At 36.0% G+C, this 26,476-nt stretch overlaps 2 protein-coding genes across 2 annotated transcripts in view; one reads left to right on the plus strand and one right to left on the minus strand.

The window, feature by feature from the left end:
- Positions 1 to 780: 780 nt before the first annotated feature.
- Positions 781 to 8,678, minus strand: LOC140338709 (transmembrane protein 272-like; the record flags this gene model as incomplete). Its single annotated transcript, XM_072423015.1, is given in 6 exon segments — positions 781 to 943; positions 2,276 to 2,452; positions 6,047 to 6,106; positions 7,707 to 7,742; positions 8,495 to 8,557; positions 8,628 to 8,678. Coding segments are annotated over 4 exon segments (425 nt in total), but the record flags the coding sequence as incomplete, so codon positions are not given.
- Positions 8,679 to 14,937: 6,259 nt separating this feature from the next.
- SART1 (spliceosome associated factor 1, recruiter of U4/U6.U5 tri-snRNP) overlaps positions 14,938 to 26,476 on the plus strand; it is a 16,103-nt gene continuing 4,564 nt past the window's right edge. The window contains exons 1-13 of the mRNA XM_072422764.1: positions 14,938 to 15,090; positions 17,966 to 18,223; positions 20,398 to 20,452; positions 21,539 to 21,594; positions 21,684 to 21,810; positions 21,996 to 22,101; positions 22,189 to 22,263; positions 22,725 to 22,821; positions 22,916 to 23,061; positions 23,140 to 23,346; positions 23,433 to 23,551; positions 23,992 to 24,116; positions 25,195 to 25,313. Coding sequence (XP_072278865.1) covers positions 17,974 to 18,223; positions 20,398 to 20,452; positions 21,539 to 21,594; positions 21,684 to 21,810; positions 21,996 to 22,101; positions 22,189 to 22,263; positions 22,725 to 22,821; positions 22,916 to 23,061; positions 23,140 to 23,346; positions 23,433 to 23,551; positions 23,992 to 24,116; positions 25,195 to 25,313 — 1,482 coding nt within the window. The 5' untranslated portion in view covers positions 14,938 to 15,090; positions 17,966 to 17,973. The remainder of the gene's footprint in view (positions 15,091 to 17,965; positions 18,224 to 20,397; positions 20,453 to 21,538; positions 21,595 to 21,683; positions 21,811 to 21,995; positions 22,102 to 22,188; positions 22,264 to 22,724; positions 22,822 to 22,915; positions 23,062 to 23,139; positions 23,347 to 23,432; positions 23,552 to 23,991; positions 24,117 to 25,194; positions 25,314 to 26,476) is intronic.

Here is a 26,476-nt window from a genome sequence, read left to right on the forward strand (position 1 = left end):
ACCTCCATATAATCAAGAAGCCAAATCACTTTCTCTGTGACAACCAAAATAACCTAATGTAATGTATATATTGTAAAGTTATATTCACTTACATGCTCACCTAAAGAGCCAATACTTGAAATTAAGGGTTGTCTTTCATGAGGGTTCATGAGATACATTGAGAGGACTTTAAATATTGGATCTAATGGGCTCTGAGATTTAAATGTTCAAATTTATCAAAGGTCAAATTCCCCTATTAAACCTCTTTGCAAAATATGTTTTCAACATTTATTGTATTAAAGGGCAATGCTAAAAAATGTCTTTACTCGCGCCTTTTAATTTTTTTTTTTTTTACAAAATGCTCAATAATTTTTTTAAGACATGAGCCTTTAATATGCGATTGATTCTTGTAAAATACATAATATTTTATACAATAGTATAGTTCTCATGACATAATATAGATCATAAATGATTTGAATATTTTTTGAGGATCAAGTATTGCAAATGTAATCTAGAAAGGCATTTAAAAAAGTGCTTGTAAAAGCTTGATGTAACATATATGTTATGTGGTCAGTAGAATGTTTGATACACATATATCATTTCAATAATCTGTTATTTTTTATGTTTAACATGTTTCATAATGTTATTGCAGATTGCATTTCAGAAATGTGGTTGGATTGATATCCTAAAGGAACACTTTGTTTTATTTGAGTGTTCTCTCTGTACTGATATGTACTGTTTAATATTACTTTTCTGACCCATTTTCTTTACACAAAAACAAAAAATACATTTACATATTACCTCTCATAAAAATATGCTCTAGGGGAACAGCAAAAACATGAACAAAGCAGGATTATTCCGATCAGAACATAATGAAATAACAGGATTCCAAAGGCAAATAAATAAAGATCTTTGTTACAATGTCCTTCATATTCGTTGTACACTGAAAAGACCCAGACACTACCTGAAATTAGAAAAAAATGTACATGAAATATAAAATTACCAAGGACAATATTAGCTGACAAGCACAGCCTGGATCTGGACCTTGCCATGAGATCTTTTGTTCCTGATGAAGCCATTTGATTACACTTGTCATGCATCAAGCATTCCTCCCCACCTTTTTTGCAAACTCTATGGCAAACTATGCTATTGCCATTTCTTGCAAAACAACATGGTATTATCTTGGATTATGTTCTAATCCTGCTCTCATTAGCATTTGACTATTAACAACTACTAGAGCTGATAATTTTTGTTATCCAGGTTTAACACTGATGAATAAATATTTTTTCTTTAAAGGAAATGAAGAATAATATTTAAGGATTAGCTGTGTTTTCTAAGTAACTTTCATTGTAATCGTTTGGGGTGTGTGTTGTGAATTTGTTTGGTATCAATTATACTAAAGAAAAATAAAATACAATACAATACAAAACAACTAAAAAAAAGTTTATTAGAGAGTTTGGACACATAGGGCCTGATTTATTAAAGCTCTACAAGACTGGAGAAGATATACTTTTATCAATGAAGCTGGGTGATCCAGCAAACTTGGAATGGATTATTAGGTCATTTGCTATTTGCTAGCAAATGTTCTCAATCCTGGACCAGATCCATTCAAGGTATGCTGTGTCACCCAGCTTCACTGATGAAGTGTATCTTCTGCAGTCTTGGAGATCTTTAATAAATCAGGCCCATACACTCAACTCATCTGCCCTTAAGCAGAAAAAGAGATGAGAGCTTTACAAGCCTGACGCCTTGACTTAGCTGAGCTTGCATAATAATGAAAAGTATAGATCTAAGGAATGACAAAACGTCTAAGGGTAAGAAACATTAGCATTTTGGAAATCAATCTTATCCCTTACAGAACAGACAGCAATGATTGTCAAAAATAAGTGAAATGGTTACTAATCATTGTCCAAAATGGTTGAACTAAGTTTCTTATGTTTATAGTTACCACATACAATGCTTTAACATTTGTCATATAGAGAAAGGAGTGTTAAAATCTCAAGAAAATATTAACATCAAGAGTTACTAACATCTGAAAATCAGATCTAGTATCTAGTACTGAAGATGAAAGGAAATGTGTACGAGAAAAAGCTCAGATAAACTAAATAAAGCAAGAAAGAAACAAGAAGTATTAAAAAGAAATAAAGGCAGAAGATGGGTAATAAAAGGTTCAAGGCAGCTTTGTGAATGATATACGGAGAATTATGGAAAAAAAAAACATAAAAGACAAAATTACATGAATACAACAGTTAGTTTTTCCAATTTCACTATATAGAATGTGATTCTATATACATACCTGTTATAAACCAACCAAAGCTGATCAATCCAATACTACGTTCCAAAGCCAAGCAGAGTATCTCAAATACAGACCTGATAAATAGTAGGGCAAGAGCTACCAAGTTTATGACTCCTGTCACTATTAGAAAGTCAGGTATGTAAAACTGGATGGGGCACTGGTCTTTATGTATGGCTCCTGGAAAAAAGAAAAGACTGCTAAGGTGACTTCTATTGTGTTAAAGTATTTTTACCTATAAAAGTAGTTAAACATGACTGATTATTTCAGTTTTTCTGCTATTTCTAGTTGGTTTCAGAAGCCTACTTACTAGTCAGTAGTTTTTCAGTTCTAGCTTTCATTATTCATCATTGTGCACAATTCTGTACATGTTGAAATGACAGGATCTTTCAAATATAATCCACCAATAATGTACACACACTAGATACAATCGTTTAACGATGCAGTAAGTGACATAGTTGGTCCAGAGGAAGGCAAAAAAACCCTGGTACATTTTGCTTTAACAGGGGAAAAAATTCCTTCCTGATTCCATGACACTGCAATCTATATTAATGCTGAAACTGCTTCCTGAGGGAGCAGATTCCACATTTCCACAGACCTTACAGTGAAGAATCCCTTCCTTATCGGGAGATTAAACTTCTTTTCCTACAGACGAAATGAGTGCCCTCTTGTTCTTTGTAATGGCAACCTTCAGTGGGTTACGGTGTCAAATGCTTTAGCAAAGTCCAAGTATACTGTATTAACTGCTATTCCACTGTCTACCTGTTTACTTACTTCCTCATCAAAAGAGAGTAAATTTGCTTGACAACTTCGGGCTTTCGTAAAGCCATGCTATCACTTATAATAATATTTTCTAGCAGAAACTCCTCCATGTGGTTCTTTATAAAACTTTTTAGGACCTTTCTAGCTATGGACGTTAACCTAACCAGCCTTTAGTTACCTGGTAATGCCTTTCTTCCATTTTTGAAGATAGGAACCACACTGACCTTACGCCAACCCATTGGTACCATGCCAGTGACTAAAAAGTGTCTAACTAGAAAAAAACGAGCTCAGCTCTTTGAGGACATGTGGATGTGCTCCATCAGGTCCTGGTGCTTTGTTAAGCCTAATTTTGCCCAACTGTTTCTCAATCATATCACCCATTGGAATATATTTTCAGTGTGCTTTTGTAGAACAGACTTGAAACATTCCCATTTCTGTTCCAAGTTCTTTGAGGACAATATTGTCTGCCAGTACAAGTCACAGAGAGACGCCCTAAAAAAAAAAATTTGAAAATCTTGAAAATTTGCTATCTTAATATTAAATGTTTTTATCTTTCCTGTTTTTGGTTCCTGTTTACAGCTTACATTAAAAGAAATCATATTATGATCACTGCTACCCAGATTCTTATTTAATTGCACATTTGTTATAAGCTCTGCATTGTTAGTAAGAACTAGGTCCAGCAGAATATCATTTCTAGTTGGGGCTTCTATAAATTGGGCCATAAAATTATCTTATATTAACCCCCCTAGCGTTCTAATTCTGTCCGTATTTCCACGCAAAAAGTGTTACATTTTTTTGCATTGAAATTCATTTTAAATTGGAGGCCTATAATTGTTAGGCATAACTTCCAGAAATATGTCCAATATTTATTAAATGTATTACATTTATTAATAAACTTTAAATAAAAAAACACAAAATTCTGTAAAAAAAAATAGTTAAACATGTAGTATAATTGTACAGTAGCATGTAAATATAAATAAAGATTTCTTTGTATTAGACTCAATAAACATATTTTGTATTGAATCCAATCCAAAATTATTTCAATTTCCCGCTGCTCCTGCCGCCCGCACTGACGCATACACCACATCACCGGGAAACCCCAGAGATCGCTTCTGCACATGGATCAAAAAAAGAAGATGTGTGCAGAGGAGCTGCAGGAACCAGCAGGATGCCGGGGGATGACAACAGAACAAGGTAAGTGGGTTTATTCATGTTTTAAGCGACCCTGAGTGTGACTCTGGATTACCGCTTTTTGCATGAAAATTCCACCCTTGAGTCACACTCGGGAACACACTCGGGGGTTAAATTCACAAATTTCCTCCCTTTTGCTGTTCCTGTAGTGTCATTACTCCAGTCAATGTCAGTGTATTCGAAATCTCCCATGATTAAAACTTCCACTTTTTGCTGCTTTTTCTATCTGTGCTAGTAGTTGATTTTCTGTTTCTTCCTTAGCACTGGGGAGCCTAGAGCAGACTCCAATAATTAATTGTGTGTTATAAAAGCCCACATTCAACTCCACCCATAATGCCTCAACCTCATCGCTTGTTCCCTCAGCAATTACTTTCACATTTACTTTTGGATCACTTCTTACATACAGACTCTTGACTCTTTACAAAAAAGAGTACACCCAGGAATATTGACAGCCCAGTCATGCGAAGAACAAAGCCAGGATTCAGCAATGCCAGTAAAGTCATTATTCTCTTCACTCATTAAGGTTTCCAACTCCCCTATTTTGGTTGCTAGACTTCTAGCATTGGTGAACAGGCTCTTTAATCCATTGCTGCATTTACCAGCATTGTTTGCTAAATCGTTTTGTTTTTTAGTACAACTAGTACTGCACAATCCAATGTTCGTTTGTAACATAGGAAGCTCCTTACAATTATCCATAACCCTTCCGCCAACTATTCCCAATCCACCCTCCTCTAGTGGCTGACCTCTGACTAACCTTCTGCCCACCCCCCTCTGTCCTAGTTTAAATATCCCTCCACTATTCCCCTAAATCTTTCCCCTAGCACAGCAGACTCCCTTTCATTTAGCTACAAACTATCTATTGCATACAGGTTGTAACCCAATGAAAAGTCAGTATCACAGAACAATCCATGATCACTGAACGACCGTACAAACAATAGATAGGGAATGATCGTCGCCCAATCAGATCTGCTGGTACGGTCATTTGTTTCCAGCGGCATTCCTTGTTCGCTGTTGCCACTTGTGCATGCATTGTGCACTCTTTTCCAATGATAATTATTGCACTTGTTTACGTAGCCTTAGTAGATATATCTATATATTTTCTTATGTTTGTGTTTTAGTTTATAGCACAATTGCTCACCTTATGTTCAGGAAGTGAACATTTTCAAGGATTTTGAAGAAGCATTGCAATGTTGGGATAGCACATGGAAGGTGAGTATCAATGGACTTACTGACAAAGTATAATACCTATCTAATGATAGAGAATGTTTAGTGTCAGCATCCATTTGGCCTACTATGTACTTATTCCCATTCCCACAGCAGCGGTTTTACTCCAGATAAAAGGGACACATGCTGTACTACTTTCTATGATCTCTCACCATATGATCCTACATTTGGCTAGTATCACATGTGATGGTAAATCAGTCATCAAACATCTGTTAAATGCCTGAAAATTAAATCATTGGATTTTTTTTTTTTAAAATATGAACAAAGTTAAACAAATACCGTATTTTTCGGACTATAAGACGCACTTTTTCTTCCCCAAAACTGGGGGGGAAAAGTGGGTGCGTCTTATACACCGAATACATGTTAAATATACCGGTAATTAAAAAAAATCATACTCACCCGATCCCGCGATGCTGTGGGCTTAGCGTCTTATAGTCCGAAAAATACGGTAACACATATGTATCTTTTACCTGGCCGGTAATTGTTATCATTGTTGTTTCACATATAAATTGGAAATCAATGTAATCCTGGTATGTGTGCACATATATAGAAAATACCCAAGGCAGTTCCAGGCAAAATAAAATATTTTTTTCTTACCCATGACAATCTCAGCTATGCTTAAACCAGTCAAGATTATAAATGAAAATATTTGAACGCCTAGAAAATAAAAAAGTTGCCAGTAAATAGAAGAAGACAAATGAATTAAACATAAGAAAAAAAAAGATAAAATTAGACCAAATTTTAGGGCTGAATATAGTGGGGGGGGAGGGTTGAAAACTTTATGAATTGATATTGCTGCAGTATTCCTCAATTTCTGTTCCCATGATACCTAGTCACACTTTAATATACAGAATATAAGCAGGATAGGAAGTGAGTAGAAATCTGTTTCACAGACCCCAGTAAAATCTTAGAAGTTACTACTCTACTCCACAGTTTATATGGCTGGGTGTGTTTGTTGGAGAGATTTCCCCTCACTTCCTATACCTGTGACAAAGATCCAGACAAGAAAAAAGCCTGACCAATAATCTAATGCTTTCTTTATCTAAAATCAAAAGAAAGTAAATTGCTTTAATAGTTTTGTTTCCATTTGGGAGGAATTCTCTTGTTAATAACAACATGTCGGTTCAGAAATTCCTATGTAAATAGCAAAGAAAGTGATAGCAGTGATACCAGAGTGACTGGTAAGAATGATCAGATAGGTGGATCTTGACTCCACAAAGAATGACCCACATAGATTTGACTAAAAATGTAAAGCTCAGTGGTTCTCCCTTGACCCACTCCACCATCTACTGAGATTGCCCTTTACGGGCCTCCCCAAACCCACATCTAAGCTTATCACACATATTTTGGTAGTAGCCCGTACATTTATCCCAGCCAAATGGAAATCCACACAGCCCCCCTCTTTGGAGGACTTACATGCTCGTGTTCAGGAGGTCTGTTTGATGGAATATCTTACTGCTCTCCTCAGAAATCTTTTATGTTGCTAAGTTTGAACAGGTTTTGGAATCTTGGGATGCCTATTATGCCCATTTACAGGTTTAAAGTGCTGATTTGACTATGTGAGCTTCTTCATAATGATAAATCTGGTAGCCCCCCCTCCTCGTTATTGTCCTGTTTACACCCTACCTGTTTATTTTTATGTTTTGTTATTGTTTTGTGTATACCGGAAATTCATCTTTTATTTTCTCACCATATGGGATTATAATGTTTGGTTTACATTTAGCTGATATTTTTTAAATATGTTATTCATATGATCCTATTTGATGTACTGTTAATTATCCAGTATACTGTACACTATGTTTATGTTTTTTTCTGGTACTGTTTATAAAAGTTCTTAATAAAAATTCTGTTTTAAAAAAAAATTAAAGCTCAAATTCAAGCAAAGTATTTAATACAATGTTGAAATAAATTCATTTTATATACCTCATTGAGTCTTTGTGATTGTTATTGCTATTCTCATGTTCTCCCACCTTGTAAATAAATCTTTAGCTGACAGCATTGTACAAATAAATAAAGCCCTAATTGGATGGGAGTTCTACGGAATTCTCTAGTTCTAAGGATTCCAAATCTCACAAGGGCATGAACCTGCATTGCAGATTGTCACCAGATTTTGGGTACACAGAATTTTCATGGACTGTACTGGAAGTAACGAGGTTAAGTATATGTCCTAATATTTTTTCACTTGAAAAAAAAAAGGTGAAAGGTTACAAAAAAAAACCAAAAACATGTTGATAACTACATTAATCTATAAAGATACCTAGATTAGATGAGGGTGAGTCCATTTTGTATATTCCTGTAAACAAAGAATTATCATCATTACCATCAACATTTATATATTATTTTTGTTTACAAATTGATAATTACAGTAATGAAATACAAGTAGGCAGAACATTTTTTACAATACAGTATTTACAGCATGTTATTTCTGTAAATTACCTGTAAAAACACATATTTATTATTTATGATATGGCATATACCACAGAGCAACACCCAAATCTGGATACCATGAGCTATTGTTACATGAATATTTGTACTTTTCTTCTATTTTTATTCATGGGATCTTTCACTCATGATACTAAAAATCACTGAAAATGTGAGCAACAAATTACAGTTCCGATTCAATAATGAGGGTAGATGCTAGACTTCAAAGTCACTGAGTTGGAGGATTGTGCTCATTTTTTACATTGTATTTATACATATAAATTGTTTACATCATTTTCTGAATACAAATTGTTCATGACTTAACAGGTAAAAAGCAGGCAATCAGTTGCATATGATTTTATAATGAAAAAACAAAATGTGGCGCTAGCCTTATTGGAGCAATGTTGAAGAAAGTAAACAAAACCAACAAGTTAAGTGAATTATCCTTTGCAGAATGATAATTCAAGTGAACAGTTTAAATAATTTCATTGTTATATACGGTCAGAAAAATGTCCTTCTTTGCTCTGAAAAAGTTTATCAATGAAAAAGAATTAAGCACTTAAATAAATATTACAGATTATATATATATAAACTCAAGCATTCATTTATTATGTAAGATGTTACCTTTATTAATTTTTCCTAGTCCTTTAGCGAGTTCTTCCGCTGTGTCCACAATCCAAATGAAACCTAATACAAATTAAAATTGTTATTTTCATGGTAATTTAAAAACGAGAGGGGAGCAAAATAGGGTACTGACCGGTCCGGTAATAGTTTATTTCCTGTGTGACATACCCATGCAGGTCATAACTTATACTGAAATGAAACTAAAACTGTAGTGGGGTATTGTGAAATACTGTACAGTATGTGTGGTCAGGGGAGTCTTACACAATTTTATTTTATTTTTACTTTTTTGTGTTGACATATTACATAGCCCTTTAGAAAGAATATAGAACAATACATATTATTCCTTGCCCAAAAAAGTGACTAGACAAACTGTATGTTGACCTTTAATTTCAGTCCATGTGATAATTGATAATGTTAGCAGTCATGGCCATAATTTTCGCCCTAGGTCTATACTAAAGTCAGTGTAGTTCTGCTCAAGTCGGGTTCTCATGTCAGGTTCTGCTCAAATCAGTTTGTATTAAAATAATTTCAGTATATATTGCGAGGTCCAAAAATATCATCTGTTTTTTTCCCCCTCTCTATTAAATTTTTAGAGCTGTAGGACCATTTGCCAAATGTTTAAATAGTGTGTTTAAACTCAAAATACAAAAAAAACAACTGAATACATGGTTTAAGGTACGAGTTTTTATATTTGCTTTTTAATGTACATTTAGTAAGTCAACGTAAGGTACTTATACAGTGAGAAATCACAAATAAAATTGTTTTTTATTACTAAAAATAATGATCAGCCTGTGTATGGACCAAACAAGCCCCGACATATGCTATACACTGGAATTCCAAATAGTAGGTATAGAAGGTGTGGGACCATAAGGGGCATATTGGTACCTTATGTCATTATTACATGACTGCTTTTAATGTTTCACACAAGTTCTGGGCATACAGCAAATAAATAAACAGGGTTTTGAACTCCCGACCATACTATCACAAAAAATGGAAAATAAATGTTTTGTTTAGTTATACTTTACCTCTTTATTTGCCTATGGATAACAGTATTGTTCAAGGAATGTGTTAAAACTTATTTAGATTAGGTGGGTAACTGGTTTATAGACATACACAGCATGTTTCACTTCCTTTTAGTATTGTGAAACAATGAGTCATTAATTGCAAAAGTGCTTTGCATAATATTACAACAGCCAAGGTAAACAAAGTCAACAGGCCAACTTTAAACATAAATAGCAAAGCCCCTATACATGTTAGAACAACCAAATTTGCCAGGTAAGTGTAAAAGAACAGTGGCAAGAAGGAAAAATACAAAAGTTCCAAAAGACTTTGTGGTTTTCCAGAAAGTGGCTGGCAAAGTGACAGCAGGCAAATAGGATTTTGGTTCGTGATGGACTGCGTCTAAAATGCAGCACAAACATTAGGACATTGAGAAAGGGTAAACTCAACCCACTAGCAACAGTCTCTGCCATCAAAACAGCAGGAAAACGGGTTGCTATTTATTGTACGCACTCCTATTGAATTTATATAGCTGCATAATATCTTAATAAAAATTGTTAGCTGGTATCATGACTTGGATGACATGTGTTAGGAATGACACCCATAAAGTTGTGGACAAGTAGTGCGGTGACATTAGGCAAGGATGGAGGACCAGAGACGGAGCGCGGGTCAACGAGAGCAGTAGCAATGTGTGGCCTCTGGTCAGCTATCACCAGGGACACAGCATTGGTAAGTGTCATGGAGAGCTGGGTGTAGTGCATTGTCAATGCCACCCAGAAGTGTACAATTTTAGTGAATGGAGTAATGACAGGCGGCAGCAGCAGAAGGAGAAGGCGGTGGGCCCTGAGACGGAGCATGGATTGCATTGGTAACTGGCATCTAGAGCTGGGTGTAGTGCATCATCAATGTCACCCAGAAGTGTCTAATACAATTTAGGTGAATAGAGTACTGACAGGTGGCAGCAAGAGCAGGACGAGGAGGCGGTGGGCCCTGAGGAGTGGGGCAGCATTGGTAACTGGCATCTAGAGCTGGGTGTAGTTCATCGTCAGAAATTTACCTGTACCAAACGGTCTTCTTTGGTAAATAGGAACAGGTAACAAACACTAAAATATCTGTATTTATTTTACAGTAGCACAGAAATTTCACTGTACCAAATAGTCTTCTTTGGTAAATAGCAAGAGGTATCAAAGACTGAAATATCTGTGTTTTTTATATAGTAGGACACATTTTTTTTAACAGTCTTCTTTGGTAAATAGCAATAGCAAGGTACCAAACAATTAAATATCTGTATTTTTTGAGAGAAATACAGAAAGTTTTCTGGCTCTGTGGATATATAGCAAGTGCTATCACAGTTAAATATCTTTTTTTTTTTCTGAGAGAAATACAGAAATGTGTATGGCTTTTTGCAAGAGGTATCAGACTGAAATATGTGGTTTTTGTACAGTAGGACAGAAATCTTTCTGCCTGTTTTGAAAAATAGCAAGAGGTAGCAACTATAACCGCACAATCTGTATATTTCAAGATATATAGAAGGGTCCTAACCTGCCCTGTCACAATGCACAATGGCTTTTGTGATACATATGTGATAGATTAGAAGAGGTATCCGACTGAAATATCTATTTTTGTAGAGTAGCACAGAAATGTTTTTTTGGATAAATAGCAAGAGGTAGCAAGTAAAACCACACAATCTGCCTATTTCTAGAAATATATAAGGCTCCTAACCTGTCCCTGTCACAGTGAACTTTTCTCCCTTCTTCTCTCCCTCACACAGAACACAAGATGGGGTGACTAACTCCCTCCTTCCCTGTATATATACCTATTCTGGGATCTCTGCTGATTGGTGATGCTGGGCCTTGCTGTGCATCCTGGGAGCAAAATTTGCTGCCAGCTGCACCATTCCTGCCGGAAAGAGTGGGCGTTCCTGCCCCCTGCATTTCCCCTTGTTTGTTCGGCGAGAACGTGACTTCATGGCGAATCACAAGGCCTTTCTCGGCTAAATGTTCAGTAAGGGAGAACGGCCTGATTCACCTTGAGATCGAACTTAATCTCGCTCGCTCATCACTACATGTAGGTTCACTGTGGTTAGCCGCACATCATTACTTTGGACCAAACAATGGATCATGTCTATGCAATGGGGGTGATTTATTAAAGAATATATGCTGTTAACTTAAGAAAGTGATTTATTACCTTGCAAGGGATAATTCATTTATCTTAGTGAATGTGGGGATCAGGAAGTTTAAAACAACGGGATTTTTCCTTGCATGTAATTTGATGAAGTCAGCTTTATCTTATTTACTAAGCTACAAGAAATATCCTACAATAAATAGAACAGCTTATATGTGTCAGCATGGCCAATTCCAGTATCCTACTAATGATACAAAATCACAACAGGCAGCATGGTTGGCTCGATGGTTTGCACTCTCGCCTTAGCAGCACTAGGTCACAGGTTTGAATTCCTCTCATTTTGTTTACCTGTACCCCCCAGTTCCAAAGAGATTGGGGTTCAGAAGCAACCAACAATGTGTAACGGGCAGCGTGTCTTGATGGGCAGAGTTTTTTATGTTTTGATGATGTGGTAGTGATGCAATTATAGGGGGTGTTAGCAGGGGTGTAGTTGCAAAAAAAGAAGAGGGGGCACCGTACATGGCCGCCCCACTACACCCCTGCCTGTGTCACCCAAAGGGGAAGACACCTCCCCCAGAGCGATGTCATGATACCAGACCCCGCCCACTCTCCCGTCACAGGTCTGAGCCTGTGATGGGGGAGTGGGCGGGTTGTATCCAAAGACACACCCCACCCACTCACCAGGGCTTGTGATCAAAACGGGGGACATAGTCCACAGCTCTGGCAGGAGTCAGAACCGCGAGCCACCAAAGACTTCGTAGAAAAAAGAGTGGGCACGTATGCTCACCACCGAAAAAAGTGAGTGCACAGCGTTCCCATCCGTGCCTGCCCCACTGCACCCCTGGGTGTTAGCCACAGATGTCCTCCACTTGCAGCTACATTTTTGGTTTCATACATCTACCCATTCCAGAGAAAATGGGGTTCTAAGTGGAGAAGGGGACAGGGTAGTGTAGCATGACAGTTCTAGTTTTGTGACAGTTAGCTATAAAATTTAGGAGGCGCACCTCTTTGCTATGTAAGTGGCCCTGGGGTCCATAATTTGTATATTTAATTTTCAGGCTCCAAGACACACTTACTTTTAGAACAGCAACCTCCATTTCCAGTTTTCACATAGTTTGACATTTTTGAAATTTGTTAAAGGTGGGGATATGAAATCTGAGCTAGCTATGAGGGTCTCCTGTGTACCCTGAAAATTTCAAGTTGTTATGACATACTGTTTAGGAGATATGGAGGTTTGTACTGGCAGAGATGTAAGGCTGCAGAACATGACATGCAGCATTCATACACACACAGCTATCAAACTTTGCTGCTGCTGTCATTGTACATGCCCCAAATTTTACCATTTACTCTCCCGGGTGGATTTTTTTAATTTACAGGCAGCTTTATTTGATAGAAAACCAGCAAGGACACTATCTGCAAAGAGTTTATCTGTTCCCCCTGTTTCTGTGTGGGTTTCCACTTACATCCTAAAAGAAACATGTAGTTAGGTTAATCCGCTTCACTCAAAATTTGTCCTTAGACTATGTTATTAATATTTAACTATGGTAGGGACAGCTAATGACATGACTATGGACTTTGTAAAGCTCTGCATAATATGGCTCTATATAAATAACGGCTAATAATAACAGTAGTCCCCCAATAACAGGAAATTCCTGAATAGGGACCTTCATTATCCACTAGGTACTAAATATTAAAAGCTGTAGATTTACAAAGATTGAAAACAACGTTTGAAATAAATTAAAGTATTATTTTTTTGTTTGTTTATTTGGAAATCCCAATCCTCAAAATATTTAGTGTTCTAAAAAGTGTAAAATAAAAAAATAAAAAAGATTTGGGGCTGCAAAATTTACTCCTACATATTCTTTCTCCTAAAAGATGTCCTCATTTTACCAATGTCATTCAATCTGGAGGACCTGAGGCATCGTGTGACTGCAGGGTGTAATGAAACTGGCATAACCAACAACGATTACACATACAATGATACAAAGTGACTTTGGCAGCACTGTTTCTGCATTTTTAGAAAACCCCTGGCATCTAAAACAAAAGACCCTGTTGGCATGGGACTGGTATGAAGACATCTGCAAAAGATAAATGCTAAAAAAACATAACACAAAACCCAATAGGGGGGCATTAAACCTACTTGTCTCCCCAATTCCACACCCCTGCTATGTTTATGCATTCTGTTTTTCTTATGGTCATCTGGTCTATCCCATATCATGGATCCTACCTGTCCCTTTCTACCGTGTTTCCCCGATGATAAGGCATCCCCATCAAATAAGCCACCCCCTGAATTTTGCTCAACAAATTAAAAAAAAAAAGCACCCCCCGCAAAAAGACACCCACCGATACCTGCCAATGTGTGCCTCTGTGTGACTCCTCGATGCTGGCTGCAGTGCAGAGTGAAACTGAAAGTAACTTCAAAGGACAAGCAAGCTGCTGATCCCTGCCCTAACAGAGTCTGTTAGATTTTCAACAATAAATGTGTACTGTAGCCTTCTTCATGGAAAAATAAGACATCCCCCTGAAAATAAGACCTAGGGCATATTTTGGCATTTCAAAAAATATAAGACAGTGCCTTATCATAGGGGAAACAGGGTAGCAGTGGTATTCTTATTGATACTCCAGAACTACGGAGAGCTCATGGAATGATTTGTGAGCCCCAGGGGAAAAGTTCATGACAGCCTAGTATTAGAGGAGGGGGTTAAATATGGCTGCTGTTGTTCAACCAAGGACACAAGAGTATATTTAGTGAAGGGGAAATACTGTTAAGGGCAGCTTTAGAATAAGGGTGAATCTTGTAAAAACTGACTTTTTTTTCATTTGTATTTTCAAAGACTATTTTTTGGCTAGCGTTTTGCTTTACAGTGATAAAAAAAAGTATGAGTTTTTTTTTTTAGATGTATTGTTCATTGGTGTCTTTTTATAAAGCAGTGAATGAGAACATTTAAAGATGAATAATCAATTACTTCCACTGAAACACATGGACCTAGGAGATTTTCTACCAGGAAATGTTTCAGCCAATGTCATATTCACTTGCTTTATAAACATACCCCATTGAGATTGTGATGTGACTATAGACTTTATACAGCAACTGTGTAATATGTTGGTGCTTTATAAATACTGTATAATAATAATAATAAAAGTTTTAAAAAATTTAATTTCACTGTCATCTCAATTTCGACCACTAGAGTGCGTTATCACAGCCTGGAACGCAACAGTCACAAAAATCGTCAGGATTTGTTTATACAACGGAAATGAGGATGAGCACGAGAAAGTGGTAACTGCGGGTCCAGCTTTACATAAAGATAATGATTTTATAAGCGGGTGTAGAGTATCCAACCGGTGAAAGCGCTGCAATAACAGCCGCCACCATATTGGAAGGCATTACTAGTGGATATTGGCGCGCAGAGACGGAAGTGGTTGGGACACTGACGTCATAGAAGTGCGACTGCTGAGGGAACGTCTTAGGCACGGTGAGTTTGCTAGGTAACATTACCTTCGGATTATATTTGTATGTCTTGTGTTTTCCTTCGTTTTTTCTACAAGTGTCTTTATAAGATCCGAGTGTCACAAGCTTGGAAAGATTCAGAGGTTCGTTAGAAAATAAACAGATGTCAGAATAAAAGACATCGTCGTTTGCCTCCAGTTCACCATTGTGGAAACAATAACTTTCATTGCAGATTTTCAGCCTTCTATGATTTTCTAAAGCTGAATAATATCATATGGTCTCCTATCTCACAGCTGTATCAGATTAGAGGGGTTTCTAGGGCAAAGCTTTATTCGTAGCTGAGTGGTAAATATACTGATTATGCTAGTCCTGTACTAACGCACACATTTCAGTATTATTAGATTATGAAGTAAATGTTTTAATGGAAATACTGAGCTCATAGCTTCGGCTTAGTGTAGACAAAGTTGTAGGCCAAACTTGAAGTTTATTAAAACAATTGGGAAAGTTTTGCCTTCTCATTAGATATACAACTTTTTCATATGGCAACATAGAGGTTTTGCTTAACATTCAATCTGGAACAAGCCTATAATAGAGAAATAGCACCGCTACTACAATTCCCTGCGTCAATAAAACAGTCCAATGCAGGGCCACGCATAGGGAGAGAGGGAGCTGGTCTATAGACGCGAGTGATGCGGGAATTGTAGTAGCGGCAAACCAGCTGCAATTCATATTTAGGGGCAAAAAAAAGACTCCTTGGGGGCCAAAAAAAAAAGGATGTTGCGCCCAGAAACAGCCCCTGAGCCAGAGTTTGAGACCCCTGATGTAGACCAACGTCAGGCCCTGCCTTACCAGATAATGATGTATGGGTGTGCTGTGTAAATTGCAGGGTGGACAGAATTTAAACAAAAAGCTTTGATACTTCCCCTCCATTCCTGTTCCATAGTACAAAAACCTTCACCCACTTTTAGCCCTGGTGATAATGTTTACTTACTATAAAAATAAAGGGTAAACATGACAGGATTGATAACCATTACCCATTACCATTTTATTTAATATTTAAAATAAGAAAAAACAGATAGATATAATAGTACATGTACTAGTATTTCTACGAATGACTGTTTTATTTAGATTTATATATTGCACTTAAAATTGCTAACTTTACATCAACGCTGATATTCAAGTGTATGACTTGGTTTGTCTAATACACAGTAAAATTCATTATTGTTTGGCACTAAAGCCCCTCTCTGTATGTCTGTTTTTTTTTTTTTATTCTTATGAACAAATCTTGGGATGGCAAAAAGCATAAATACTTGGTGTACAATACTTGGAGTTCTATCACTTATGTATTAATAAAAATAGTTATGACTTAGGAGTGCTTTCTTATATCAAAATAGAATGAAAGATTTGTAATTATGGTTGGTGAAAATCATTATCTTCTTTATAGAACAAGTGATTTAGCAGCACAGATACTAATATAGTAGGTTAGGTTGAAAAAAGGCATAAGTCCATCAAGTTCAACCACTAGGGAAATAAACATATCCCAGATATAAAACCCTATAAGACATAGTTGGTCTAGAGGAAGGCAAAAAAAACCCCGGTACAATTTGCTTCAACAGGGGAAAAAAAATTATTTTCTGATTCTGTGAGACAGTCGGATGTTCCCTGGATCAGCAGTCACTGTTATCTTTACTTTAAAGCTTTATTACCCAGTTATATTCCGTGCTTCTAGAAATACATAAAGCTTTTTTCCTAAAGCAATCTATAGTAGTTGCTAAAACTTGTTCCTGAGCGAGGTGATTTCACATTTTTACAGACCTTAAAGTGAAGAATCCCTTCCTTATCCGGAGCTTAAACTTCTCTTCCTCCGGACGCAAAGAGTGCTCTCTTGTTCTTTGTAATGATCTCAAAGTGAATAGTTAGGAAGAAAGTTCTCTATATGGACCGTTTATATATTTATACAGGGTGATGATATCTTTCTTAAACGTCTCTTCTCAAGGGAGAATAGATTCAGTTCAGCTAATCTCTCCTCGTAGCTGGGATCCTCCATTCCTTTTATCAGTTTAGTTGCCCTTAGATGAAAAGAGTTTTTTTTTTCCCTTAAACAAAAATATTGGTGAATCCCTATTCACCAAGTGCTGTGCCATAGATAGGACAGAACAGAGGGTCCCATGTTTATCCATACCTGGAAGTAATAGGTATTTTACTTTTAATGTGGAAGGTGACCATGAGGTGCAGTTTAGTCAGCCTTATACTGTTAAAGGAAACTGTAATTTGCTTAAATCCCAAATAGGAAATTTCCTAAAGAGGAAGTAATCTTTATAAACAAAAATTAAGGGCGGGCAGCTCTTTAAAGAAAACAAAAAAGCCTACTTACAGGGGTTCAGTCTTCTGTTGAATATACACTGCTAAGGTGCCATGTCAAGACACTGGTGATTGAACAAGAATAAGTAAGTTTTTTTCTTTAAATCAAAGGGGGAAGTATTGATACTTCTGAATATAGAGGAGCACATGGATAATACACTTGATACCATTAGATCAATTAGTGTTTACCTTTGCTTTTGCATGGGCAGAGTACAGGTTTACTTTAAACCTGACTGCCCTGACTAAACTTGGTTTTTACCTAGAAATGCAAGCCATTCAGACATGGAGAAATTAGGTAATGTAGGACACAATTTTGAAACTCGTGGTGCTTTCATTCTAAGGGTTTTTTAATAACTAAGAAATTTGGACTGGGTAACTCCCCTATAGATACATTAGTCTTGAATGCTTGTGATTACCATTTTCTTGAAGGTATCTAGGCAGACTAGATTATTTTTGTTGCTCATGTAATTTATAAGCTTACATTGGAAATTACTCCTTAATTTTGTATTTTTATTCTTTTTATTTTTGTTTTTTAATAGCGTGAGCAATGGGTTCCTCAAAGAAGCATAAAGAGAAAGAAAAGGAACGAGATCGAGATGGCTCCTTCGCTGGAGGTATTGGCGAAGATCGTCATAGGGAGCACAAGAAGCACAAACATAAGGAACGTGAGCGAGAAAGACGGAAGAGATCCCGGGAGAGAGACAGACCTAGAGATAGGGATGGAAGGTCCCGGTCCTCAAAGGATACAGAATCTCGAAAAATAAAAAAGGAAAAGATGGACCCTACTTATGAGCAGAGTGAGTGAAACTGATAATGATGATATTTTTTTGCAGATGGATTTCTTCAATATTAACTGTAATTTTGTGTATTTAAATAAGTATTTTACCTTCTGAGTTGAACTATCTAGGTTGGATGATAAGGAAGGATGCTAATGAATTTCTTGTAGTCAGAAGAAGCCATATACCCTGATGGTAAAAAAAATTCGTTCAAAGTAAAAAAAATAAGAGAAACCAGGGTATTTGTTTGTTGTGGCAATGTATTATTTGTAATATACAACACACTTCCCTGATTTAGGGAATGAAAATAACAAAAGGTACAAGTATTTTTCAGGCAACACACTATTCACAATAAGGTCCACCCCGCTGTGGCTGAAGGCACGGGGGTAACTTATGACCTATTAACTAGACAGATTATCACTGGCAATGTAAGAAAAAAGTACACATTGTGGCCAGACTTTTTAGCATGATGTTGAATTGCAAGCTGCATATGAACATATTGGATGGGTAAGTACATGATATAAAAAAAGTATATCGATTACAACATAAACATATTCTGTAAAATATTTTGTCAAATGATGTTTAGGATACATAACATTATGATAGTTTAGGTATGATAAGATAGAAAAAAATTCCATCACATGATTTAAGACAGGTATATAATATCCACATAAATTAGTCATCTCATATGGCAATCTTGAATCTTAATAATATCTACACTTGAACACCTCAAGTTTGATGGTAATGTACTATTTGTTATAATAGGGTGTGATTCGATGTGTTATGGTTTATTCTATGAAGGTTAAATTGATGTTTGTATGATCTATCCAACATGATTACATTTTGATATGATTAATAAGAAGAAGCGTACTTACATGAGGTAATCAATAGGTCAAGGAAAAAAAGCAGACTAAGGTTCAGTGAGGTATACGTCAAGGAGTAAGAGGTGTGTCTAAGATTGAGAACAAGTAATGTGTTTATATATTATGTATAACAGGAGTATTATGAGAGGGTATCATGATTAGTGGGCCTCATTACTGATATCATATTAGTAAGGGTTCTTATGCTTCCATAAAGGTTAGTTGTAGTTTGACAAAATAAAGTGAGAGCAATTGTGAATATGTCTGAGTTGAACCAAACAACTTTGTTTACATATCATGGTAAATACAAATGTTTATGTTTATTTAATTATGAATGTCAAATAATGAATTCTGCTAACTTTAGATAAATGCAACAGCAAAAGTTGTAAGCAGTCAATTAATTGTCAGTTAATTTTGAAGCTAACAACCCATTTTTGATAAATAAGGTTTCCATATACTGGCACCATGCCATTGATAAAGCATTGAATGTATTCAATCTGTATATATGAGGGTGGTGTGACATTTGCAATTGCCCCAGGTATGTGATCATTGAATATCTGCACAAGTTAGACAATTTGCTGGATGTATTACTTCCTAATGTAATTACTTTAGGGACACGTCTATTAACTCGGTTCCTCACTAGGCTGAGAAAAGTAATAGCCAGTGCAGTTTCATTTTCAGCACACAAAATAAGCAGGCTTGCTTCTGTTAAAAGTGACGTGGGCAGCTATAAACTTTTCCGGTTTCCAGGCTGTCCTGTTCCTCCTTCAAGCCCAGGACAACAATAAATGGTGCCAGAGTGACCGACATGGTATGTAGGATTGTTGATTTCCCTATTTACTCTAAAAGAATCAGTTTCATCCTGCCTAGTGTGTCAGGGCAACAGCTGAATAGGCCCAGTCTGCTTGATTGGCTGCAAGAGAGGGCAGGTGAGACATTCCGAGTCTAAAAGACCACTGATAATCTCTAGCACAGTTCACAGACCTAGTATTATACCAAAGGTGATTTTCAGCCTTGTTAAAAAAGAAAGTTTACAAGTTAAAACATAATTACAACACATTCAAATGAACAAAAAGGTAGACAAAACCTTTGTACTTGCTGTAAAATTTCACACTGAAAGCACCAGAAGATATCCTACTTCTGTAGATGTCAGCATTACCCACTTGTATATGGTTGATGTTCAGTCAACAGCTGTATTTTCTAATGAAATATCTGTGACACAAATCTGTATTTTGATATTTATGCAAACTTATGTGTTCTTTTCGGACATCTGTAGATATTTGTATGTATGTGTATACGTGCTGATTTAATATCTCCATGTACCAATTTTTTCAGGTGTGGGTCCAAAATCTGCTGGTGGGGATTCATCATTAAGTATTGAGGAGACAAAGTGAGTATAAGGGAAATCTATGCAGAGATTTTTTGCCACTGGTAATCTCTTTTTGAGAATGCTAGTTGTCATATTGTTAAGCTGACCTAATGTCCTCAGTGCACCCCGGGTTACAAACCCTGTGCTATTATGAAGATTTGGATTACTAACTTGCATGTTGCCTCACTACTGAGTTAGTAACTCAGAACAAGCATGCTATTTCCAGGAGGATGTGTTTGTAGCCTGGCAATGTATTCTTTTTTCTTTTTTGCAGTTCAGTTTTTTGGGAAAGGCTTCTACCTGGCTTTTGCCTTATTAGTGACCAAAATAGGTTTCACAGGCAAATTAAAAGGGGCGTGTAAAGAGAAACATTGCCGAGGATGTCATTGATCATTTACGCAAGATTAGTTGTAAAAAAATTAAGGAAAGATTAGTAACTAGTAAAGGTTCTGCTAATGCAGGCGTAATGAGCCATAAAATGAGGTTATTTGGTAGAAGCAGTAGATTTTTTTTACTTTATTTTATTAAATTGGGTACTTTGATATAAAAAAAAACTGTTGCAACTTGTTTCTTGACTCTAGTGATTTTTTGTAAAGTAATTCTACTATTACCCTTCTCGTGTGCTGACAGTATACTTTTAGGGCTCTATTTAAAAACGGAATCAGACAGTCCCTTGTGGGAATCTTCCAGGTCCATGTGTTTCAAAGGCAGTAATAGATTCCCACCAGGGAACGTTTGAGGGTATGTCAGATTCCCTGTTTTATAAAAAGAGCCCTAAAAATATAGTGTCAGCACATGAGAAGGGTAATAGTGGACTAATATTGAACTTTCCCCCTCCTGATCTTAGAATTACTAGTGACGAGAAGAGTGGAATGACTTATCAGTATGCCGCTGTCCCAGTTAGCATGGAGGTCTTCTTGACTGAACTTTACTGTTGCTGCATACCTGTTGAGTACCTGGCTGTACTGATTGCCTTGATCTCAAAGCTTTATATAATAATGAATGCTTTGGTAGTAAAAACAGCTTTGTCGTTGGTTCATTGGCTGGATCTAGATTTAGGGATTCACTGTTCTAATTCATCAAGGTTTCTTCTTTTTCCTTCTTTAGTAAACTTCGTGCTAAACTTGGTTTAAAACCCCTGGAATTGAATACTGCTAAAAACGGTATGTATTTCTGGTTATTTGGTTATTAAATGTCTGGGGTTGTATCTGACAGACAAAGTTTTTATTTTTTTTAATATGTCTGTTTACAGAAAGTGGCACCAAAGAAGACCCAGTTGCAGCTGCTGTTATTAACCCACTAATTCTGAAACAACAGCAGGAGCTCCGAGAGAAATTAGCAGCTGCTAAAGAGAAGAGGATGATAAACCAGAAATTAGGGTACGTTCCTAATCTTTGATGTGGTAGGGTATTTTGAGGGATTCTAAAACTATTCTTAAACCTTCTTTCAGCTAATATGCTGCCAGACAGGACACAATGGTGTAGAACAAATGAAAAGTTTGTAGTACTGAATTTTGCAATGTCCTGAAGAATACTGTCTACTCTTCTCTCACTTCCATCTACAGTAAAATAAAATCTTTGGGGGAGGATGAACTATGGTTAGATGATACAGCTGCTTGGATTGAGAGAAGCCGAAAGCTTCAAGCAGAAAAAGAGAAAGCAGAAAAAAGGGTGAGTGTTCATAAAGAGAGCAAATGCATAACTGACCTGAGGATTAAGTAGAGCATTATTAAGTGGTAGTGTCCGTTGTTTTAACAGGCAAAACTCCTGGCAGAAATGGATGAAGAGTTTGGAGTTTCTAATCTTGTGGAAGAGGAGTTTGGACAAAAGAAGGTTAGTGATTTGTTTGCTTATCCTAAAACCAGGCTGTCTTTATATTCCTGTGTAGTTTTTGTAGTGTACTTTTTCAGGGTTCAAATTAGTTTCTTTTAGGGAAACTAAAGGAGTGGCAGGTCAGAGATTTTCTAGCATAGCAAAAAAGTCTAGGACAGTGGAGATGGGGATATATATATATATATATATATATATATATATATATATATATTTTTTTTTTTTTTTTTTTTTTTTTTTTTTTTTTGACACCCATGAAAAAATCTTTTTATTCCTAATTGTTTTTGTCCACCTTAAAATGATTTATGTGAACTTGTATTCATAGTTAGTAGCTGTCATTATTACCCAGAGTTTAGAGTTTGCAAGGCTAGCAGACCATATGGTTTTGCACCAGATCCTGCCCTTTGTCTTTTCTACAAACTTAAGGTTCAATATGAATGCAGTAATTTATTTTCTGTTTACAGAACTATACCTCTACAGATTTGCGGGGACTGACTGTGGAGCATAGTGTGGAATCTTTCACTGAGGGACAGACTGTTGTTTTAACACTTAAGGACAAAGGTGGGGAATCTTGCCAGTGTATATACTACTGTGTAGAGTAAGAATTATTGGTAATGCCACACAAGTTCTTATATAATGTTTTTTTTTCCTGCAGGTGTCCTTGATGAAGATGATTCTGATGTCTTAGTTAATGTGAATATGGTAGATCGAGAGAAAGCAGACAAGAATGTTGAGCTGAAGAAAAAAAGACCCGATTACAAACCTTATGAAGAAGAAGAGAGTGTAGATGACATGGTTATGGTAAGTATACATTCCTTATAACTGGACTTTTTCACACATTTGATGGAAGATGCATGAATTTTTTTTCTTTGTCCTCAGTTTCGTCACAAATCTGTACTTTCCAAATATGATGAAGAGATAGATGGGGAAAAGAAAAAAAACTTTAGATTAGAATCTGAAGGAGCAGTGGATGGTTCATGGGAAAAAGAACTGCAATCTATTCGTGAAACTTTGCACAATCAAGCGCAGACCCTAGAAGTGCCAGGATTGAAGCTTGCATCTGAATATTATACACCAGAAGAAATGGTAAGTCTGTAGAATTAAAAGTCTTCTGTATGCAAATTTTAGGACACACAGAAGTAAAATATAATTTTTCCTATACTATTCTAAAGGTTTCCTTCAAGAAAACTAAGCGGCGAGTAAAAAAGATTCGGAAGAAGGAGAAGAGTGTTCCAGCTGAAGACCTCATACTCATGAAACCTGATACACGTGAGAGTGACTATGGTTCTAGGTGAGCAGATGTAAATGAACAAGAAAACCATTACAGTATAACTTTCTTTTAGACTGTTTTGTATTTTATTTACATTTACCAATGTTTGGATCATTATCGTGGCCCTGTGCCCTAGTATAACTCAGTGTAAAGTGGTGTTTGTATGTATTTGTTATTCTGGACCAATATATGTGAGCAATGAATTCCTCCTTGCATTAAATACAAATAAACCCTATATGTCATTGAAATTAGGTTTATCCTCTACAATAAATAATGAAAAAGACCTGGACTTCAAACTAATAAAATTCTTAGACTGGATGTAGACCGCAAGGAAAGCAGTAAATAGACCACATGTGTCCAACCAAAATTTCTATTTAACATATCAGCTGTAACCCTTCCCCAATAAATACCAAATACAAAATTAAAATGGGGAACTTTAAGTTGTATTGTGACCTCTTTAGGTCTCGGGGACGTGGTCGCAGACGCCGTGAGGCTTCAGATGATGAAGGGGAAATTATAGAACATAAAGAGGCCCATCCAAAATCTGATGACCTTCGAGTGGAAAGTATGGACATTAGTGATGAAGGTAAAGACCATATGGTTACAAATCTTTTACCAGTTGTCATTCAATGTATTTACCAGTACAACTTGGAGATTAGTACCATTGTATTTTAGATGTTGAAATGGTCTTGACAACCAACAATACATCCAATTTGTTAATAAAAACCCAAACATTATAATGCTTCTCTGCAGGTTTGTTCATTTTTGAATTTCACCTTTGTTGATAGTTTGTTTTTATTCTGTATTAGGCCTTTTCTCCTCGCTTTTCTATTTGATTGTAAGGAAATTTGATAGGTGAAGACAATTGAAGGCTTAGTGTAAACAAGTCAAGTCCTGGATTTGGTCCAGGATTTGAAAACATTTGGCAAATAGCAAATGATTTTAAGAAATCCATTTCAGGTTTGGTGATTCACCCAGGTTTACCCAATATAGTCCATCTTCTCCTTACTTCTCCTTACAGAGCTTTAATAAATTAGGCCCAATATATCTGCAACTGTACCCATGTCCACCATATACTTCTCAAGTACATTAATCTATAGTCCCCTTAAAGTACATTCACTCATCTTAGTTTACACAATTCGATCAATGTAACACTTTCATTGAACTAAACAATTTACAAATTGTTTATAAATAAACCCCTTAAAAATGTTTATCATTGTAGTGGCTCAAAATTGACACCGGCACAGAAATGACAAGAAAAATGTTTGACTAACTGCTATCCCTTATTGGCGATATTTTTGACATTTTTCACACTTCTGTTTAGTCTACAGGGCAGGAAGTGAAGGGAAAACAGACCGTGGCTCTAATTATTATTTACTCTATTTCAAAAATATTTTTGGTTTTTAAATACCTTCAACATTTATGTAGCAGACTAATGACTATGAATAATGTTAGATGTATATTCTTCTTTAAAAAATAAAACTAAATGTTAGAAATTATGTTCCTAATCAAGTCCCAACATGTCAGGATTCCTTTGGGATCATGTAATTATAATATATGTGATTATATGATATTTGTGTTTAGTGATTTTTTTTTTTAATTGCTGTTTTTTTATATACTTCTTGTTTCACCCCTAACTAAATAATTAAAACATACTTTTTTAGAGGAGATTGCGGACTCACCAGTTGTTTTGGAAGAAGATGAATTGGAAGTTGAATTACAAAAACAGCTAGAAAAAAGCAGACGACTAAAACAGCTACAGCACCAAAAAGATGGCACTGAGGTATAGATGCCCAGTATTTACTATTGTCTTCCTTGTAGGATTGGTCATTATAATTTTTATGTGATGAATAGGTTAATGAACAATTAGGTCCAAGCATAAACATCTGTGTAGTTAAAGATGGAGGAGCAAATTATTATCTATATGTAACAATATTATTTGAAAGAGTAGACTTAGAAGGAATTTTAACAACATGGATCATAACATAGATAATCAACAAATTAGTTTTCATGAAAGACAACATTTTGATAAAAACGCACACATGATTTTTATTTATTGGATACCATCAACAACTTTTTCTCTAGTTCAATAAAAAACTTACGTATTCCACAAAAAAATGTTATTGTCATAATTAGTTACATACTTACAATCGATGACCTCCTCAACTAATGCAGTATTATGTCCGCCTCCATACCATGACACAAGCCTGAGTTCACAGAAGCAATTGATCCCCCCACAATCACTAAAATGTTTTCAGAGCTATTCCAAATAGAAAAATGTTTCTTGTAAAAATATAAATATTTATTTGAAAAACTTCCTATATTTTAAACTAAATACATTTTAAAATAAAGATTGGTTACTGTGTGTGTGTGTGTGTGTGTGTGTGTGTGTGTGTGTATTTCACAAGAAATGTTCTATTTAGAATAGCTCTGAAAACGTATACGTAATTGAGGGGGATCACTTGCTTGAATCTCCCTTTTATATATGTCATCTGTGTACATGGTGTGAAGGTCAAGACAATTTATTCTAAACTTTGCAGTAGGTTATATTTTACTTTTAGCATGTAATGTGATGCAGAGTAGTTTAAAATGCCTATGTAGGATGTGAAACTGTAACTGCTTATTAAATATCCTTATATGTCTATAAGTATAGACATTTGATACTGACCATCTAGTCCCTTATTATTTTGAAAATTAAAAGACTGGTCTTTCTCCTTTACAGAACCTTAGTATTGATCAATCCAGAGTGGCCTGTGATTCGCAGGTTCTAGGCAATTTGAGCTGAAAGAAGACCTAATGTTCAGGCACTCGGAGGTATCTGCAGTGCCAACAGTAGTTCAATGTGTAAGGCAAACCAGTTTTGCTTTAACCACCTGGGCGTTACACTGATGTCTAGATTTCTGTACCAAAAGCGTTACACTGTTTTTCGTGAAATTTTTTTTTTTT

The sequence above is a fragment of the Pyxicephalus adspersus genome, chromosome 9 (genome assembly GCF_032062135.1).
Source record: "Pyxicephalus adspersus chromosome 9, UCB_Pads_2.0, whole genome shotgun sequence".
Taxonomy (NCBI): domain Eukaryota; kingdom Metazoa; phylum Chordata; class Amphibia; order Anura; family Pyxicephalidae; genus Pyxicephalus; species Pyxicephalus adspersus.